General features: G+C 36.9%; 2 protein-coding genes across 2 annotated transcripts in view; one reads left to right on the top strand and one right to left on the bottom strand.

Annotated features, from left to right (window-relative positions):
* LOC138011390 (uncharacterized) overlaps window positions 1-8,229 on the top strand; it is an 8,899-nt gene extending 670 nt beyond the window's left edge. Inside the window, exons 2-8 of the mRNA XM_068858367.1 lie at window positions 2,730-3,277; window positions 4,027-4,472; window positions 4,987-5,246; window positions 5,754-6,016; window positions 6,518-6,659; window positions 7,164-7,287; window positions 7,682-8,229. Coding sequence (XP_068714468.1) covers window positions 2,756-3,277; window positions 4,027-4,472; window positions 4,987-5,246; window positions 5,754-6,016; window positions 6,518-6,659; window positions 7,164-7,287; window positions 7,682-7,778 — 1,854 coding nt within the window. The 5' untranslated portion in view covers window positions 2,730-2,755 and the 3' untranslated portion in view covers window positions 7,779-8,229. The remainder of the gene's footprint in view (window positions 1-2,729; window positions 3,278-4,026; window positions 4,473-4,986; window positions 5,247-5,753; window positions 6,017-6,517; window positions 6,660-7,163; window positions 7,288-7,681) is intronic.
* Window positions 8,230-9,281: 1,052 nt separating this feature from the next.
* LOC138011391 (mesoderm-specific transcript protein-like) overlaps window positions 9,282-20,000 on the bottom strand; it is a 10,748-nt gene continuing 29 nt past the window's right edge. Inside the window, exons 1-11 of the mRNA XM_068858368.1 lie at window positions 19,808-20,000; window positions 19,481-19,563; window positions 17,450-17,527; window positions 16,779-16,909; window positions 15,548-15,624; window positions 13,366-13,406; window positions 11,991-12,058; window positions 11,761-11,862; window positions 11,158-11,234; window positions 10,993-11,053; window positions 9,282-10,462 (exon numbers count right to left, since the gene is read on the bottom strand). The exon at window positions 19,808-20,000 is cut by the window's right edge and continues 29 nt beyond it. Of these exons, the coding sequence (XP_068714469.1) occupies window positions 10,336-10,462; window positions 10,993-11,053; window positions 11,158-11,234; window positions 11,761-11,862; window positions 11,991-12,058; window positions 13,366-13,406; window positions 15,548-15,624; window positions 16,779-16,909; window positions 17,450-17,527; window positions 19,481-19,563; window positions 19,808-20,000 (1,038 nt within the window). The 3' untranslated portion in view covers window positions 9,282-10,335. The remainder of the gene's footprint in view (window positions 10,463-10,992; window positions 11,054-11,157; window positions 11,235-11,760; window positions 11,863-11,990; window positions 12,059-13,365; window positions 13,407-15,547; window positions 15,625-16,778; window positions 16,910-17,449; window positions 17,528-19,480; window positions 19,564-19,807) is intronic.

Genomic DNA, 20,000 nt, shown 5'->3' with positions numbered 1-20,000 from the left:
AGAGTAAGATTTTTGAAGAATTTTACAATTGGAAATCGAGGGAAATTGCTTTCGAAAGGTTAATCTAAGTTCGTTTTTGGCCACAGAACTCCATCGAGCGTTTATTGTTATTGTAAGCGAATCTGCCAGGCGTTGAGGTGCGAAAACCTAATGATCGAGGTAAAAGTTAGAAGTATTCGATGCTGTGAGCCCGTTTTGCAATCAGTTATAGTTGTCATATTGCCGAGAAATTGCTTAAGAGTACTCGGTGAGAAAGTGTTTCGAATTACTCTCGCTAAACTGGAGCAAAAAGCTCGATGCCTCAGCTTCATGCATAATTCTGAAATGCCACATGTCACAGCAATTTGCTATCAATTTTTAATCTTACATGTAAAATACAAGGCATTGAAAGCTCGATAAAAAGTGGCCATTTACGTTTCACTACAACTACTGCAACGGACCTTTTAAAAACGATTTTTGAAAGCTTGCGATATTTCGGAAAAGTTTCGATTTGTAGCAACCAAGGAGACAAAATTTCTCCTCACTTTTTCAAGAGAGTATAAATTTTGCTCTCGTGCACGGTTTGTTTCTAGTTTATGGACATTTTACTAAAATCAAAATATGAAAACCAAAGTTGCATCCAAAAATTGGCGAAAATATAAAAGCTGATTAAAGACGTGTATATCTTTCCAAACGTTTTTCAAGATTTCGTGAGGATTGCGTATCTCTAAGATCTAAACAAATTTTGTTCTGCAGAGCATACACAATGAAAATAAACCATGAATTTTAAAATCTCACTTTCAAATTGGCCAAGCCTGTTGGAGCTTACCGCATTATTGTATGAATAAAGATTCGCTCTCTCACAAGTTTTATCAAACATTTCGCTTGATTGGTATCAATGCTGTACAATTAGACCCCTGGCTGGACTTCAAGAGACCCAAAGTGGGTACAGTGTTGGACGTGAAACTATTCACATTTAAAAGTGAAACAAGCGCATCAAAATATGTCAGTTGTTTTTAGCCACTGAGTCTGGATGGTGTAATTGAAACTGTTGTTTTCTTTCTTGAGATTGATAAATTGCGGTCAGTATACCGTTTATTTTGGAATTCACGGAACGCTTCCATTAGACTTAAATTTTGCGGTCTAAGATGACCCCATCTCGCCCTGAGGGTATTTCATAACAAACCACAAGAGGGTGATATCGGAAATATGCGAAAATCAAGTCCAAATTCTGCACTTGGATTGATGGGTTGGTAGAAAATACGTTGGAAACTTTTGCACTCTTGTCAAACCTTAGCATGAGAAAAGGATAGATTCACCTTTAATAGTAGCATGTACAAATCCTGTTGTAGATCCTAAAGTCCTTAGGATGTGTTGTGACCCGTGTTAAATGATGAGAGTGTCAATTTGTCTCGAGTGATTTGTTGTTAAGTTTTCATGATGGCTGGCTCATTTTTACCCTTAAAATAAACCATTTTTTAAAAAAAAGTGCTGATATGACTTGTTGTTAGGTTAAAATTTCAAGATAAGGAGCATAAAAAGAATGATATGAGCAGTGATGAAACACTATGAAGGGTAACATACTGACAGCTAAAAGTTAGATAGCACTGGCCCTTTGTTTTCTATCAGATATAGTAACTTGCATACAAGTAACAACTCTTTAGGTCAAAGGGAGAAATATGAGATAATCTAAAATATAAAACAATCGTAGTCATGCATGGCCAATACATCAACAGCCTTCTTTTGTTTTGATTCTTTTGTTTGTACATTACTTTTTATAAGTTAGCTGGAGGTTCTCAAACCAAACACAGGTAGTCCTGTTCAAGGGATTTAAAATTTTTAAGAATATTTTTGAAGCTATTGATTTTGAGATCAGTTTTCCACCCCAACAGGTCAGCAATTTTTTATACATGTATATTGTGTTTTGCATCGTGTTATCTTTCATCAAAGTTGAGTTTTTGACCAGAAATTTAGACAGTATGGTATACAACCAAAACACTTCAAACAATTATTGAACAAATGCTAACACCGTTTTGCACATCGAACTGTCTTAAAATAGCCCTGAGAGTATGAGCTGAATCAGAAAAAAAAATTGTTTGAGTTGTAGGCTCTGTAACAGGTCAACTCTAGGCAATAATTTAAAGCAGAGAATGCTTTTTGGGGGCTTTTCCGAAAATTGGATGGACTTACATCTTTTACAAATGTTTATTTTTTTGCAAAAAAATGATTTTCAGAAATTTCATATTATCAAACCTATGACGAGACCTTAAGAGGACACTTCGTGTCGGAAATCAAGATCAGGCATCAAACTTAGTTTCATGCATTTCTCTTTTGAGATTGAGATTCGGCTTCTAAATTTCAAAAATTGGATTCATGGTAATGATGATATTACGACTATTTATAATGATGATGATGATGATGATGATGATGATTATTATTATTATTATTATATGTTTTGAAGTGTGGGTTAAAGATGGAAGATAGAAGTGATCTGGAGAATTGTACTTCAATCGCAGAGGTCATGGGTTTCAGATGTCTATAAGAGACAATTAAATTGTCCAATTAATTGTGATAATCACTTCTATCTTCCAATATTATTGTTTACTTCTGCACCTTGTAGCTTTAAAATAAATTATCATTGCATCCCAGTATACGTTAGTTGCTTGAAGGTAAATGGCTAATCTTGCCTCTAGAAAACAAAAACACATTCAAAAGGTCATTGACTTTCTACACCTTGTATTCACTTGCAGCCAAAAAAGCCTTCCATTTAAGAGAGATGCCTCGTGGAACAAAGAGAAAAAGTACTGAAGATGGGAGCCCTGCTAGCAGTCGTCCTCGCTACATCACTAGGCTTTTCCTTAGGGAGCGTAGGAATAGTGGTATAGATAGCATTGGCCCTTATTTTGCTTTACTACCTCCTGAAATGATAAACCTCCTTCTTTCCTACTTGGATGCCCCAGCATTGTCTTCATTAGGAGCTACATGTCGTGTTCTGAACTCTTATGCCAGTGGTATGTGGAATCCACTTTGTAGCAGGCTTGGTCTTGTATACAAACCAACAGTGTTGTGCGTGGCAAATCCGCTGAATGAGGAATCTGCATTTTCATATGATAAAGCAGTTGAACTGTGTCAAGGGGAGAAGTGCTGGGAACTTATGGCGAAACGCATGTGGTTATACTCCAAATGGAAATGTGTGGTCTGTTATCGGAACTGTTCTCATCGTGTTGATGTCCACTTTGATGTAACCCTCTGTGAAACCTGTCATCCTCTGTTTTACAGACGCAAGTGCCATGCTAAGGTAAGTAGTTTGTCCAGTAAACTAGTGAAACCTCACACTCCATGTACCAGGGGAAATGTAAAATGTTTTTAAAAAGTTTGGGAGTTGGGCCTGAACTCACATTCTAAATAACAGGGACTTTGTTCAACAGTGTTTGACAAGGTTTAATTGTGGTATCCTTAGATACAAGCGTACAGAAATGGTGAGATTGATGGTATCGTTTTAGATTCAAACATTTTGGAAATTTAAATTTCTCCCAAAAGCAAACATAATTTTGGCTTCAATGACCTCACTATTAGACAGGGGGCCTCTTGGGGATATAGTACATGTATTTTTTAAAAAAGAAGCTTGCAGGATACATCACCCAATTCACCTCTTACTGATTTTTCTTTTGTTTTGAGTTTCATGCAAAAGTTGTTAACATGCTTTTGTCACCAGCAGAGTTTGTCCTAGTTTATTATTTTGCTGTTTTTCACTCCTGGAAGATCTAACTCTGTGCAGTCATCAATTTTGTTGTCAGCAAGTGAGTGTTGTTGCAGCTGGAAATTTGAACCTGTGCTCTCTTGCATCAACATAGCAGGCTGAACTGTGAATTACCAGTATGGCCTTCTATTTACTGGCCTAGCCTGCGAATGCCCGCCCACGCGCAACCCGCGAGAGAGCTTGCTGACAGGCTAAAATTGCGCAATCACAGCAAAAGTACTATCTGAGATACAATAACAAGTTTGTATTTTCCTTTCTTACAAAATTTGTTTTTTTCTCTTTCGCAGGAACAGTTTAGCCTCACTGAGAGAGATCTTAAGAGCATACACAACGACTCCTATGACTTTCTGGTGTCTGATTTAATAACTATTGCGAGAAATAAGTATGGCAGCAAAGAAGCCCTACAAGAAAGACTTGATCACAAACAAAGACTTAAGAACATGAGAGAGGCTGAGAAGCAGCGTGCATTGGTGCAGAGAGAACGGGAGGTCATAAGGGCACTCGAAAGATTAGATAGCTCATACAAGGATATCGAGAACGTTGATGCACGCTGTATGCCTTATGTTAGTACACCGGCAAGTTACCAGTATGCACCACAGCAATCTGCAGAAGACGCAGCCAAGTGGTTAATAGGGTGGAAAAACAGACAGGAGACTCGGCATAAGTCACTGATGGCAGAAATTGAAGCTCGATCAACAAGGTGTAAGGGGTGTAGGGCACGTTATGATTACAGGTAAGCTTTTGGCAAAGATCAACATGTTTTCTTTCAATCTTTTCCTTACTAATTTAGTGAACAAAAAGTTGTTTCTTTGAAATTATTCCCTTTTTAAAGTGTATGTTCAATGATAAAACGAAGGAGCTCTAATTAAAGGAGAACAACATTGTGTTGATGTTTGAACCTACTCGCATAGTTAGATTTCAATGATCAAGTAAGTCTAGAAAGCACGAGACAAAAAGATGCAGCAGTGAAAACACCCATCCCCACTATGTATAACATTTGAACACTTGTCCAGTTTGCCTTTTTTATTTGACGAGACATGAGTTAGTACAGTGGAAGGAGGACTTGTTTTCGACCAATGTGTGGATTGATTTTGTTGATTACATGTACATGCTCTACTTTAATAGGGTTTCCCTCTCGCTAAAACGAACATATGATTTGGTCTGCCTTCATCGATTTAAATAAACACTTGATTGGGTTAATAATATTATTATTGTTGATTTTATCATTGTTTTCATGTTGACTTCAGGTCACTGTCCAGGCTACCCTTGGTTGCAAAATGCACCCATGTATCAGAAGAGAATGCGACAAAGCTAAGGGAGACAATTAAAGCCAATTTCCAACATGACATTTCTCACTACACGCGGCATGGGCAGTTGTCATTGGAGAACGGAGTCTATGACATGGAACACCGATCAGCACAGGAGCTCTTTTTGAGAAATGAAAGACGGACAAAGCTAATGGATGAATTGCAAGTGAGGAGAGATGATTGGCCTTCCATTCTCAAAGGTATGCAAATTATAACAATGGAAAAAATGTGTCAAAGTGGTATAAGGGTAAAAAAGAACGAGAACTTTGACTGTCATAATGTAAGCCTAGAAAAATTCATGACAGAATTTTTTAAGACCAAGTTTTGACTTTAGTGTGTCTGTCAGGTAAATAAATACTTTCTCTGCGGGCTACAGTGTATAATATTTATTCTGGTGTGGTCTTCTTCACAGTGCTGTCATCTTTGCAAAAGGTCCTATTCTAAGGCTCATCAAGTGCATGATGCTAGAACGATAACAGTGACTATAACATTAAATTTGCATTAGTGCAATCTGGGCTGTCAACTTCATCTCCTGTTTTAAAGCAAGTGGGGACTTGGTTTCTTGCTATTGTAATTACTGTAGTTCTACATTTCATATGAATGAAAACTTATTTCCTTATAAAAGCCTTTTATAAAGGATCTGTCTTGAGTATTTTTGGACACAGGGGGTATTCACCACTTAATATAAGACCTGCTTGTATTAACAGGACAGAAAGATGCCATGAACAGTGGTTATGCACAGGACTTCATCTACAAGGGTGTGGCTTTACTAGACACTGATGGAAGCAAGTGCCGTCTCCGCAGTGCAAAAGATGTTTCTAGGGTGATACTAGCAAGGGCTCGTGGCTGGGATAAAAGGTTTAATGAAGTGACCGAAGAGCTGACAAAGAAAGGATTTCTGCCACCATTTGACAAGCTGAAACTCGAGGGACGTATGCTCATGGATGAATTTGTGGAAAATACTGTTGTGGTAAGAAAATTAAACTGTCTGTGCTATTGCACTGTAGGTTGTATTGTAGGTTGAGTGAAAAAGGATGACCATATCATGTCTGCTCAAAAGCTACCCTCTTTAACAACACTGACTATAAATACTGGAAGAGTTGATATCTGAATTGACTGAGTAAATTGCTACACAATGGATTGCTCAATTCTGTTGATAGGACTCACTCACTTCATCTTTTAAAAATTAAGGCCTGAAATACAATACACAGTAATTTTGGATTTGCAGCTGAGCAGTTCTCGTAAATTTCTGGACGTCAAAGTCTGCCTGACATTCAACTGATGTACAAAGGCTTCACAAAATGAACGAAATAAAAACTTTAGGGTTGTGTAGCATCAATTATAGTAAAAGATCATTGACTTGCAGTGCAATAACTGACACACCAATATGCTACCATAATGCCTACAATCTGTACTAAGAAAACTTGCTATATTTTGCTGAAGCTCACCATAAAATTGGTCATTCTTCCAGGTACATGGTGACAATATCATTGCTTGTTCTGCTGCTGAAGTTGCCGACAGGATAGCTGTGATTGAGGGATTAGAGGAAGAATCTAAATCAACAGATGCAAAGAGATGTGCTAGGATATATGCTGAATGTAACAGAAAACCTGGTAAGGCATCTATGATAGCAAATGAGTACCAGTAAGATGATTTTGTCAGTAGCTTGTGACATGAAGTAGTGTTATTAGCAGCTAATGAAGTGCATTAGCAAGTAAAGTATTGCAAGTAGTGTATTGTATATAGTGCAGTGTAGTGTTCGCTGTGCCGGTGTAGTATCTGTTATTTCAAAAAAAATCTATGATAGCAAACGCAGGGATTTAGTATAAGAAAAACACAACTCATTTTCTTTTCACTCATTGTTTCTCACCATTTAAGTCTCTCTCTGAACCCAAGACAAATTGCAATTCAGAAACAGGCAATTAGTGCTTGTGCAAAAACACTCTAGAAACAAGCTTGTGAAGAGTCAAAGAAGATTTGAGTTCTCTGTGAGTTTTAAAATTCTTAAATCATTTTGTGCTCATTAAGTAACTTGGCCACCACTTTGGCAGCTCAAGATTTTTAACTCTGTCAGTAGCAGTACAGACGCAAAGCTTATAATATTGTTTCATTCACAGATGTTCAAGCATTGCGGCAATTGCGGAAAACCAGCCTTGTTAGAAGTCTGAATGTCAAGTCATTCTCCGAATGTGGACCAATCACTGACCGACAGTGGTACCCAGCACACGAGTTCATCAACTGGTAAGCCTGTAATTTTAATCCAAAAATTGATGATTCTTAAGAAAGGAGTTAGTAAACTAACTGAAAGAAATCACGATTAGAAATGAAAATTATCTGATTTAAATTATCAAACAAGGACCTGAAAAAAACACATGTAAGAATGATTGTTATCAACAAACTGGGCCGTAGAAATACAGCTGCAAACGTTTTTGACTCCACATTAAGTTATTCTTGATGACTTTTGTGCCACTGCAAAGCCACAATTGTGCAAAGATATCACACAAAACAGAAATTGTCACTTGAGTAGTTTGGGAGAATATTTTCTGTACATAATCTGTTTGTTTGGAGTTACACTGTAAGGGAGTAATAATATTTGGGAATGAGCTCAAAAACTGATGCAAATGTTATCTTTTAGTGGAACAACAACATCACTCTTTGGTTACAAACTGACGACACCTGAGGCAGTAGCTACACTTATCGGACTCAAGCGAGAGATTCACAATGGGCTATGAGCATATGGTGATATTCGAATAATCGCACATTCATAATTCACAAGACTGGTTCAACAGTAAAAGCACTGTAACAATTATTGTTGTGTTATAGGAGGAAATTCCTGCACTTCTTAAGTCACTACAAGTTGTCACAAAAACATTTTGTAACAAATAGTAGCAAATGGTAGATATGTTTATGGAAACAAATGGTGTTGACAGCTGATCTTACTGTTAGGGTGTACTTAATTTGAAGGTTAAAATGTTTTATATACATGTATATGTAACGTTTTTGTTAGATAATGAACCACAAGTTAGATTTTGCATTACATGTAAATCATTGTAAAGGTCTGCAAGTCAAAAATATATTTGTAAATATTTATGACGTTACAGTTTAGGGTGAAAATGTTTGCTTTCCATTGTGTAACATTTACATCCCAGATGTATTTTAAATTAAAGTCCAAAAAATTTAGCCAGCTGAAGAGTTGCGAGGTTGATTCCTATTAAGTTATTAATAACATTGATTATCATTAAAGGAAGTGTTGTAACTTCCCTGTTCATTCAAATTGCTCAAATTTAATATAATGTTTTTAAAAAATAATGACATTTCAAAGAATGACATTTTCATGTACAATGCTCACAATTATTTCTTTCTAATGCCATCATTGCATAGTACAGTTGATGCAGTTCAGTATTCGTACTTGAAACAAGGCGACATGTTCTATTATATAATGATTGCTCTCAAAAAAGACATAATTGTCAAGCGGGTACAAAAGTTGGACCACCTCAACTTGGATCGCTCACTTTGGATTGAGCGAAAAACGGTCTTGTGAGCTAAAACCATTAAATGTTTGCCCCAATTTCACCAAGGTTAGCCTAGTGCCTATCACCTCAACACACTTTTTCAATATATTTATTCTCCGAAATCATCCCAAATACATGGTGTTGTTTTTAGATCATTTAGATTGAAATTTCACTCTTTCATTGGCTTTGAAAAATGGCAAAAGTGGTCATACCGTGATTAATAACCGAGCAATGAAAGGGAATGGGTCTGATACCGGGTTGATGTCACAAATTAATTTGCATCGCTGTTTTCAAAGAACTGCCTCAATGCAAATTAATTTGTGACGTCAACCCGGTATCGAACCCATTCTCCTTCATTGCTCGGTTATGGATCAAAGTATGATCACTTTTCTTGTTTTTGAAAGCCAATAAAAGTGTGAAATTTCAATCAAAAGGTTCTATAAACAACACCATGTATTTGAGATGATTTCGGAGAATAAGTAAAGCGGAAAAGTGTGTTGAGGTGATAGGCACTTTAAAAGGTTAGGGCTAGGGTGATTACTTGAGGCCTTATCACATCTTTTCAGTCGATCCAAGGTGGATGCTCCAAGTTGATCCAATCCAACTTTTGTAGTTGCCTCATCATCATTTCAAATTACATTCAAGGTCAGTTACTGCTTGCATGAAGCCCTTACTTTGTACCAAATTCAACTTAGATAAGTGACACACCATCCATACTTCTGGTTGTTTCATATACACTTTATATAGAGCTGAAGCAATTTTTCTACAAGATTATTTTATAACCACAGTCTAGACATAAATTCTTTCATTATTTGCAGCCCCACAATAAACAAAGCACTTCTCTTTTCTTCACATTTTAAGCATAGACAGCTAGTACCAACAAGCTTTCAAAATGTGAAGTGAGAAGGGAAGTGAATTTTATGATAGTGGTATTTTCATGGACTAGGTTGGACTTATACTAATACATAGAGTTTGTAGAAAGAAGCTCTCATTCAGTTGACCTGAATGTTGATAGGACTGCAATGTGTGTCTGTTTTGTATTTCTTAACCAACAGACACTAGTCACACTTAGGATTCTGGCTCAAGTTATTATCTCTAAAAGGCTAAGCGAAAGAAATTGTATAATAATAAAATATATAATTTGCAAAAAATGAAAAGAAATTGTTGCAAGGTAATATTGTTCCAATTTATGGATTTATGCAATGGCAGCATCTTTGAATTATTTTCTACTGCTGTTACTTTTAAGCAATAGCTATAAGTCTGTTCCTGGAATAAATGCTATTCAAAAATCATCTTCTGATTGGTATCATGTCTTATACTGTAAAATCTAAATGTACCCACCAGCTTAAAATGAATTGGCTGTAAATGCCTGGGCTCAGTTGTTTGAAAGCTGATTAACACTAACCCATGATTAACAATAAATCAAGGTTTTAATTTTGCCCTCTGAAAGTTATTTCAAAACGTTACTTTGTGCTCAAGGTAAAGGAAATTGTCAGTGACAACTGAAGGGCCAAAATCTCCCAGGAAATATTTATTGATTGGTAAATAAACTAGAGTCACAATAGCTAAGGGCTAACTTAACCCTGCTTTTAAAGCAACTGGGCACTGATCTCTTAGGACTACTTGTCAAAGATGCAGGCATATTAGCACAACCAACATACATAAACTGATTAGTATCTTGGTCTTCAGGACTTTTCATTCTCACTGATGAAAAATAATTAAACAGCGAGTTGATCTAAAGGCCACTTTAATAGAAAATACTTTACACAGTCATTTATTATTTCTTAATTACTTTACTGAGAAATGCTTCATAGGCTGTGATAAATCCATCTGGATCTTCCCAGTGGGGATAATGACCGATTTCTTCTTTAAGAGTCGAGTAGGATCCTTTAACAACTAATTCTCTGTTGAAAGAAATAATATATAAAGTCAACTGGTAATAACCAGAACAGAAAGGTATCCTTCATGCTCTGAAATGTCCATTCCATCCTATTAAAGGGTGACAGACACTATATTAAATTTTTATCTGTCTAATGCCAGATGATTTTACTCTTCAATGGGTGCCAGGTGAGGGTAGAAAGGGGTATCAAAATGATTGTTCTGACTTTCATTAATTTTGCTGTGAAATCTACCCTGCTTAAATTCACATTTTGTCCACCCTGGCTGGCTGCTTGCATTGTTCAGCTACAGGAAAAGAGTTCTGAACAATCAAATCACTGGTTTCAGCAAAACAGCAAAGATGAACAACAGTACTGATCTAACAAATCAAGTGTCAGACTACAGAAAATGCATGGAGACCCACTGGTATTGACTACAGCCTATCAGATCCTCTGTTAGCAACCTCCTTCTAAAACTTAAAGCAGTATAAAGGCAATGTTATTCTATAGTGGAATGAATAATAAAACAAAACAGCATACACACAGTAAGATTTTACCTGTATCTGTTCAGTGTTTGCGGAGGATTTATCGGGTCAGCAGGACCATAAATAAAATGCACTAATTGACAGAAAAAAAGGAACAAAACGGACATGAGTACTTTTTTTAAAATGAAACTCACTAATAGCACTGACTTAACAGAAAATTGTGCCAGGTACTCTTACATGGCACTGACGTTGCCTGCATTATGCCGACCCATCTTCCTCTGTTCTCGTATCGTTGGTTTATGTACTGAAGTATGCTGCACAAAATATAAAAATACATTCAATTTGCAAATCACTCTACAGAACCTGAAATCTCTTAATTAAAATGGGTGTAAAATTACTATTTTTTGACTGGATTAGTAAATAGAAAATAAAATTAATTAATATTTATTTTACAAAAAGACAACTCAGGTCACACTGTTTATTTTAATTATTATAACAACCTCCACATGCACCCACAATGTCCCCTTTTACCCATTGACTCATACTCAGGAGTAATACTTGATAGATTTACTCTGTCTAAAACTCAGACAATTTTACTCGACAATGAGGGGTACTTCTTGTCAAAATTTACCTTAATCTAGGGCAGGGCCTCATAAATGCTTCCACAAGTGGGTCAAACACAATGAAAATGATGGCAAAGACAAAAATGGCAACATTGATAACCACACTCATGACAATGTTGTTGTTGTTGATGATGATGATTGATGATGATGATGATGACGATGATGTTGACGATCAAGTGAATGATGAGGATAACTTTAGCACAGAAATTTCACAAACCTTGGTGTGACAAGGTAACCATCTTTATGTCTTGTGATTGTCCAGAAATCCTGAAGCTCTTCCTGGGAGGGTCTTGTTAGGGGACCAAACACGGAAGCAAGACTTTTCACCACCAATAAAAAGAAAAATCATATTACAGGTCCCAAATCTATTCGTTAGACTTAAGAGTAACTAACAGTGGGTATGATAAGCTCATTTCACTTAATAGAGTCAGTAAGAGTGTTTATTACCTTCTTGCAAATAAAGGATAACTCATAAGCCGCACCATCAATGGTCCCAGCCATGAATTTGCAACCAACTGCAATAATTATGAATGCAAATAAACATTAGAACAAACTAATGTATACAAGAGGCCCTGCCAGTGGAAAGGTCCCATATCGCTTGTCTGAATTTTTAAAGGTCGCCTGTCGGTGCGTTGTCAATGTTTCACATTGCTGTGACCATTGCCGTCAGAAATTTAAAGAAAGGATTTTTTTGTAGCCATTTCACTTTTAAGTGCCCCTGTGACCAAAAAATCAATTCATATTTTTCTTTGGATTTCAAAACTATGTTAACAAAACACTAAGTGACCCACGTTTTAAACCTTGATTTCAAAAAGACACCTCTTCATTTTAACTGTAATTTTCCTATTTAATGGTCCGCTATTACTAACATTATGTTCTTGAGAGAGCTGGATTGAGGACAAAATGACGTCAAAGGCTCACTAGTTTAAGAATGCAATACGTGTATACGCCACAGAATTAATATGCAGCACAGGGGTTTTGGGCTTTCAGACTTTTAAACTCACGCTTTGCATATATAATAAGCTGCGTTCACACGCTGAGATTTCAAGCTAGTGAGCCTCTGAGGTCACTTTTCCCTGGATCCAACCGTCTGAGGTCCAATCGGTCAGTTTTGAACGTGAGTAATGGCGGACTGTGAAATCCAAAACTTACACTCAAAGTAAACGGCCTTTGGATAAAAATCAAAGCTCAAAATTTTGCCAGTCAGGTGTTAAGCAAACACACTTTCAAAATCTGAAGGAAAAAAGGAAGTGGTTTTTTTGATCACAGGGGCACTTTAAGCGCTGTTGCTACTCTTAAGGCCATGTTACTTGTCGGAATTTACCCTTACTGGCAGAGCCTCGTACAAGCCTATGGGATTCCTGTAATAATTTCAACAAGTAAACATGATGACATGAAGAAATAAGAAATTCACTGATAATTTATGAAGAAAAAACAAACATTGTTTTGATAATCAATGGCTGTATGACTGATAAAAATTACTTCTCTCATTTGCAGAAGTTTTTTGTTTGATAGTCGTTAGTAAAATATCTAATATTAAAAAATACCAGCTATCTCTAGACAATAACATTGAATAATATACCAGTATAAAGGTAAGAAGTTCACGATAGTTGCTAGTAAGTAACAGTGTTGAATCAAATCATCAAAGTCTTGCCTTTGCATCTAGTTTCTACTGTGATACAATATAATAAATTGTGCTTCACATCATTAACAGTTCCAATTTCCCAACCAATCTCTGAGGGGTTTGGGATGCCAGGAGAAATATAACATCAGACAGATTAGAGGGTGAGATAATTTTAACATTATCACATTAAAGTCATACCGTTTGAATCGCCTTCGGAAAATTTGTTTCTGGAAAAATTCCTGTTGTTTCAAAGCAAAATTGGAGGGGTTTTAAGTTCTTGCAAATATAATCAATAAATCAGGAATTATGAATCCACTGCATGTTACCTAAATGTAACTGCAAGAAAGGAATTATGATATATTATTGTGCCTCAGAGAAACACTGTAATAAAAAAATAATGATTCAAAGAGTCTGTAAAATTATTAAGGAACATGAAATGGTCAAGAAAGTAAAATATATAACTTTGTAATATATGCAAATTCATACAAGCATACCATACGTGCCAACTCTCCTGGATACGGAACGAATCTCCCAGTCTCCCGTACGGGTCATTAAATCTCCCAGATAAAAACGACTGTGAACCTTTCACAGACGTTTCTCCATTCTAGACTCAAATTGCATCCCCACAGTTTAAAAAAAATCTATTTTTTCTAACCCGTTTCATTGTTTCTTAATGCATTTCTTCATCTCTGAGTTTCAAACACACGTTAATAGAACTAAACAAAATGGCTTCCTTTAGCTATCATAACCATATAACTGATTGTTTGATTGGATCTCTGATTAACCAATAAAAATTATTGACATAAGTACCCTGTTTTCCCGCAAATAGACCAATTTCGATATATTAAAATTCAGTCCAAAACAAAAGGCATCATCTCGAGGCTCTGGGGAATAAACTCATACAAATCCTTAATAATATATTTATTCCCCAGAGCCTCGAGATGATGTCTTTTGTTTAGGACTGAATTTTAATATATCGAAATTGGTCTATTCACAATGGCAGCAGAATATTCTTGTATTCTGAAGGAGCTGCTGGGGGATGGGTGGGTGCGTTTTTGGGGAGAGAGGAGGGGAGGGGTGGGGAGACCGGAAGGAAAAAATCTCCAGATTTTAGATCTCCATAGGTTGGCATCTCTGACATACTGTACGTACACATACCAGACTGTACATGCTTAATTCAGCTCCACAGAACTAAACGGCAACAGCTGTTAAGAATCCCAACTGGCCAGAGGCAAACCAGTTAGCTGTTTACAAACGCAGCCAAGAAGTTGAACCAGGGACTAACCAGGATCAAATTCAAGTTATGGTTGTCCATCAGAACTCATCTTGAACCCAGCTAGGATCTGGGTTCTCATGGCTGAAGGGGCATTATTAACCACGAAACAGCAAAACACCGAAAAAGCGAAACAAAACACTAAAACACCATGTATGACCCCACAATACATTGAATACTGACCGACAAAGGTTGGATTTGAGATTAAATTATAATTGTTGTAGGCCAGGCCTAAAACATTATTGCTCGTAATTCACGGAGATTAAGATTAGGATTCAGATTAAGACTGAGATTAGGAGCAATTATAACTTTTTAGGCCTAATTAGGCCTAAAACGATGTTTAATCTCAAATCCAACCTTTGTCAGTTAGTATTCAATGTATGGTGGGGTCACACATGGTGTTTTGGTGCTTCGTTTTTCTCTTTCATTGTTTCGCTGTTTTGTTGTTTCACTGTTTCGTTGTTTAGTAACGTCCAGGCTGAAGCACCCAAACCATTGAGCTACAAATAGCCTCATTACTTAATAAAGGTCTTACTGCCTAACCTGATATCATTTCAGAAGGTAAAAAGCAATAATTGTAAATAATTATTATTTGTCCCATTAAACTTGAGTGAAATTTTTTAAATGTTACTTCAACCCGTTTTCCTCAACATCTTGCAGCTCAACAAAGCTAGATATGGCCCAGTAACATAAACAGAAACTCAAAACAAAACACACTTGAACAAGTGGTGCAATGATCCTAGCTTGATTCCACAAAAAATACATTGTCTTTGTAAATTGTTTTGATTGTTAGGTATAGACTTTATTCATAAATGGTGGTCAATTTGATCATATTCACACGTTAATTTGCGCCAAAGAAATATTATAATAATATATATTTTCAATTTCATAATTCTTTCATCCTGGAAGTGCAAATTAGCCACCAAGTGTCAATACCATACAGCCAATTGAAAATAATTCTTGCTCTAAAATGAGACTTGGTAGGCTAATTTGCAAATTATACCAAAAGAATAGTAAAACAGGTGCCCATTTATGAATAAGGTCCATAAGAAAGCTCAAAACATCATGGTCTGACCTTGATGACATAACGTTTAGAAGCTGAATTACCTCCATTAGATAAGCACAGTGATTCTATTTGAACATACTCTACTGGGTCTTGTGATGAACTTTTTCTTTCTTCATATCTAAGAAACAGATGAAGTTAAAAGATAATGTGACATTCTTTTAATACTGGATTACCCAAGCTCATAACACATACACACATGAAAAGATCACTGTTGCTATGGTTACATATAACAATTGCGCTTTTCGATTTAGTATTTCATTGGTGTTTATAGAATAAATATAATAGTACTTGGCTGCTTGGACAGACGAAATTTCTCTTCTTGTCTTCAAAAATATTTCACAAGTGAGCAAAGAGATCTAGAACAAGTGACATATTTTTCAACACTCGAAGAGAAATTTCGTATCTCCATACGAACATACCGGTATATTAATATCCTCTATTTATTACAATGGGTGCTAATATCACTGTAATCCATGCTTGACCATAACTCATACAAATAAAGTCAGGCATTAATAATAAATTATCAGCTTCAATAACAATGCAACAATACACCTTTTTCCAAAATGGCCACCATTAAGATATTCTTTTGTTTTTGTTCAAATTAGACCTTGATGCCTCGTTCAAGGCAAAATATTCTTTTGAATTTTAAGCTTAAGATCGAGGCATTGATGGCTAATTTGAATAAAAACAAAAAAACATTTAAATTGCGGCCATTTTGGAAAAAGGTGTATTCATGTACCCGTAAGAGATTTTAGTTGGGAGGTCCTGAGAGAGGACCTCCAGTTATCCGGACTAACCCCAGAGGACACAAACAACCACGTTTTATGGAGAAGGGAAACGGCCATGCAACATCAGACCCACGGTTCAGTGGATAGCTGACCTCATGAAGGATAGTGAGTGAGTGTGAAAAATGTGTCATTAACTTTGCTCTGGAAAACAGTCTTGCCTTTTGTGTTTGTAAGAAAAAAATGTGTGCATATAATTTTTGATCATGGATGCTCCCTTAAAACAGAAGGAAGTGATGTACATGTTGTAGTTAAAATTTTCCCTTGGTTAAAAAAAGTTTCAAACTAGTTTGTTCTTTGCCTTCCTTTGTCTCAGATTATCATAATGTCTGTAAGACAAAGGAAAGTAAAAAACAAATTAGCCTGAAAAAGTTTTAACCAAGGAAAAATTTTAACTACTGTCAACATTATTTCATGAGTTCCCTAGGAGCCAATGGAGCACTGGTGAAAAATGTAGGTCTATATTGTCTAAAAAAAAAGTAATTACCTGGCTAACATTTCAAGAGCTACTGTGTCACCCAAGTCATGTGCTAAAATATGAACCCTCTGGATTCCAAGATAGCGAAGGAATGCTTCCTGTAAAGTGGCTTGCTCCATCACTGTGTAATCTTTGCCTCGCTTAACAAAATAAGTAAAAATCACTACTTCAAGAATTAAGCTCATCACTGTTCTGTGATGTGTAGTTGTCATGGCGACTTGTCTAAAGATCGTGGAATTTTAATGGGGAAATTCATTCCAAGCTGACGTTACTGCAATGCCCACGTTTGCAAGTCTAAAGTTTAAGATTATTTTTATTTATTTCTGGTCCTTTAAGAACATCTTTATACAAATGACATGTACTGTTCTAATTATTCAGTGCAACTTCCAAGACTGCTCGTGTTTTGTTTATAAACCTATGATGTGTAATAATCTTGCTGTCTCTCTCCCTCGAGGCTCTTTTCAAGTGCTTGTCATTCTGCTGCAGCAAGTTTTACTATTTTACAGGGACAATTTGTTTGTTGTTGTTGTTACACAGGAGGCATAGGGGAAATAGGTACTGTATAAATGATGTTCATATCTATGATTGTTATAAACACAGGTTCAAGGATAAAGTTTTCCCAACAAATGCACTTCATAATGAATGATTACTCCTAGTAAATTAAGAGGTATACTACTAACTGGTTTGTCACTGAAGCCCAAGCCAAGCATATCAGCAGCAATTACACGACCAAACTTTCGTTTCAATGGCTCCCACACCTGTAAGGAATCCAGATATTTTGATATAAATGCACCAGTGGTTTTACTATAGCAACTCCAAATTATGACATTATTGGAGGGTTGCCCAGTACACATGAACAGAGTCGGGTCGAATAACATGCATCTCGAGCTGTCTACAAGAAGTCAGGTCATTGGTTTTACAGCTCTAGGGGAGGTAGTGACAACTACAACTGACGACCCGACAAGTGAAAAGTCAACCAGACTTTCAGGTAGTCAGATTGTGAGAACCTTAAAAAAAAACAACACCAGGAATGGTTCTAGCACTTAGGAAGTTTCAGGTGCTAGGATCTTCCTACCTGAGCAGAAGAAAGATCCCTGCTCCATGTAAAGTGCATTCGCTCGGAAGATCCTGCCAAGGGGAAGCAAGAACTTTCATTTAATTGGCGTTGCCACAAAATGATTTTGGTGAATTGGATTGAAGAGAACATTCCAGCTGGCTTTTGTTTGAAAGATCATGGCCACGTGCAAGTTAGAGAATAGTGGGGGAAAAGGAGCAATCAATGAACATCAATGTCAAAAACGCTGTGAACCGCCACGAGTTGAGAGACAATTCAGATGAGGATGGGCTTCAGGTTTTGCCAGCCTCCTGCAAAGAAGAAGACGAAGGAGGAGGAGATAATGGAACCCGTACTTTCAGACAACAAGAAGCGGAGGTCGAAAGACAAACATGTCGAAGCTCTAATAGGCCATTAAAAAGATTTAATTACAAGACTTTGTGTCATTTTAATGGATCTGAATTGACTTTGAGGCCACACTGACCGAAATTTCGGAATATAAACCAAAGGAAAACTTGTTTTGGCTCCTAGGATCTTCCTTCCTTCATATAAACAGCACCTTATTTTCATTTGGATAGTTGGTTCTATAGTAGGGTCGGGCTCCGAATCTAGTGTTAATGCATACATTATTTGTGTCTGCATAGGTATTTGTTAGCCAAAACCAATTTATGGGATACCTTCATTCTGAGCCCAATTTGTTTGCTTGTTGAGCCCCCTGGCCCCCCCCCCTCCCCTCCCACTCCAACTCCAAATGTTATACCCGCCAACTTTTTCTGAGATATAGGCGTGAGATTTTTATCCTGGAAGTGCTGGGATTTTTGAAGACGACACAATCATTTCCGAAGATTTCCGAAGGTTTCCTAAGTCTTCCAAAGAAGTCTGAAGTCTTTCGACGACGTCCGAAGTCTTTCGAAGACATATAAACGCGTATAAACGCGAGCTCGCTCCTAGAGCTTTTCACTTCAAAAATCAGAGATTGTGAGGAAGGTATTGTCATTTATTCATTTTACACATGGTTTTCGTTCCTTACATGGGTCTGCATAGATGCCAAGTTGTAGGGAGAGGCTCGCTGGAGATTTAATGGAGCGCCTAATCCGAGCGAGCAACAAAGGCGCAAACTTTTCGAGGGGAGTCCGGGGGGATGCCCTCCCCCCCCAGGGAAAATTTTTAAATCTGAGTTCTCCTAGATCACTTTTCCTGCATTCTGAGTTGATTTAATGACACATTTTACCATGTCACTTCGGGCAAACAAACACGAGCAGTGAGAAGAAAAGAGCTCTGGGGTCTAGAATTTCTTGATAATTTTCTCATCAATTTGCAGCTGATTTCTCGTTGATTTCACGATTTCGCAGATCATGAACAGGTTTACCCAAGTTCAGCTGGAGATTTTGCTTGCTTGGATTGAGTGTGAAAGCTGGAGACTTGGCATCTATGGGTCTCAGTTAACATATTTTTGGAAATTGTGTCAAGCAAGACGGCAACAACTCACATTTTTCAATCAGGCCTGAGAAATTGGCCTGCAAGCGTGAGCCGGCGTGAGATCGAAGTTTTCAACCCGCAGGCGTCAGACTCACGCTTAAGGCGTGAGAGTTGACAGGTATAAAATGTTCACGCCTTCACCCCACCCTTCTATATGCAAATCAAAAATGGGTCCCACCTTGGACCAGTCATAATTACTGGTGGGAAATCCATGAATACACAGAACGACGCTTTCCTCATCGGCGATGTAGCCTCTGAAATCTAAAACGAGGAAACGGCTAAGCAGCAAAGCTTGTCAAAGGTTCTTTCATTAAACTTACGAATCAAAGAAGATGTTTGGCGTCATATTCACTCACATGTTTCTTCCTTTAAATTTAACATTCTTTTAATGTAATTGTTTGATGCAAACAAATTTAGTTGGATGTTGTCGGTGTAACGCAAAAATTTGTTTACGCAAATGGTTGAAATTTAATTCGCGCCAAAATTTAATAATATTCATATTTACCTTGATAAAATATGGCGTTTCCTCGGTAATTAAAATACTGTCCCATATTTCTCCATTCCTGAAGCCTTTTAGAGAACTGTGGAGCAGGTAAATTTATAAACGTAGCAACTGCAACAACAATAATCGCAAAGACGATCTGAAAATTAGAAACAGACATCGCCCATACAAAAACAAAAATGTAGCGTCTGCTCAA

The sequence above is a fragment of the Montipora foliosa genome, chromosome 7, assembly GCF_036669935.1.
Source record: "Montipora foliosa isolate CH-2021 chromosome 7, ASM3666993v2, whole genome shotgun sequence".
NCBI lineage: Eukaryota > Metazoa > Cnidaria > Anthozoa > Scleractinia > Acroporidae > Montipora > Montipora foliosa.
Note: the sequence above shows the minus strand (reverse complement) of the source record. Positions and strands in the feature narration are given on the sequence as shown.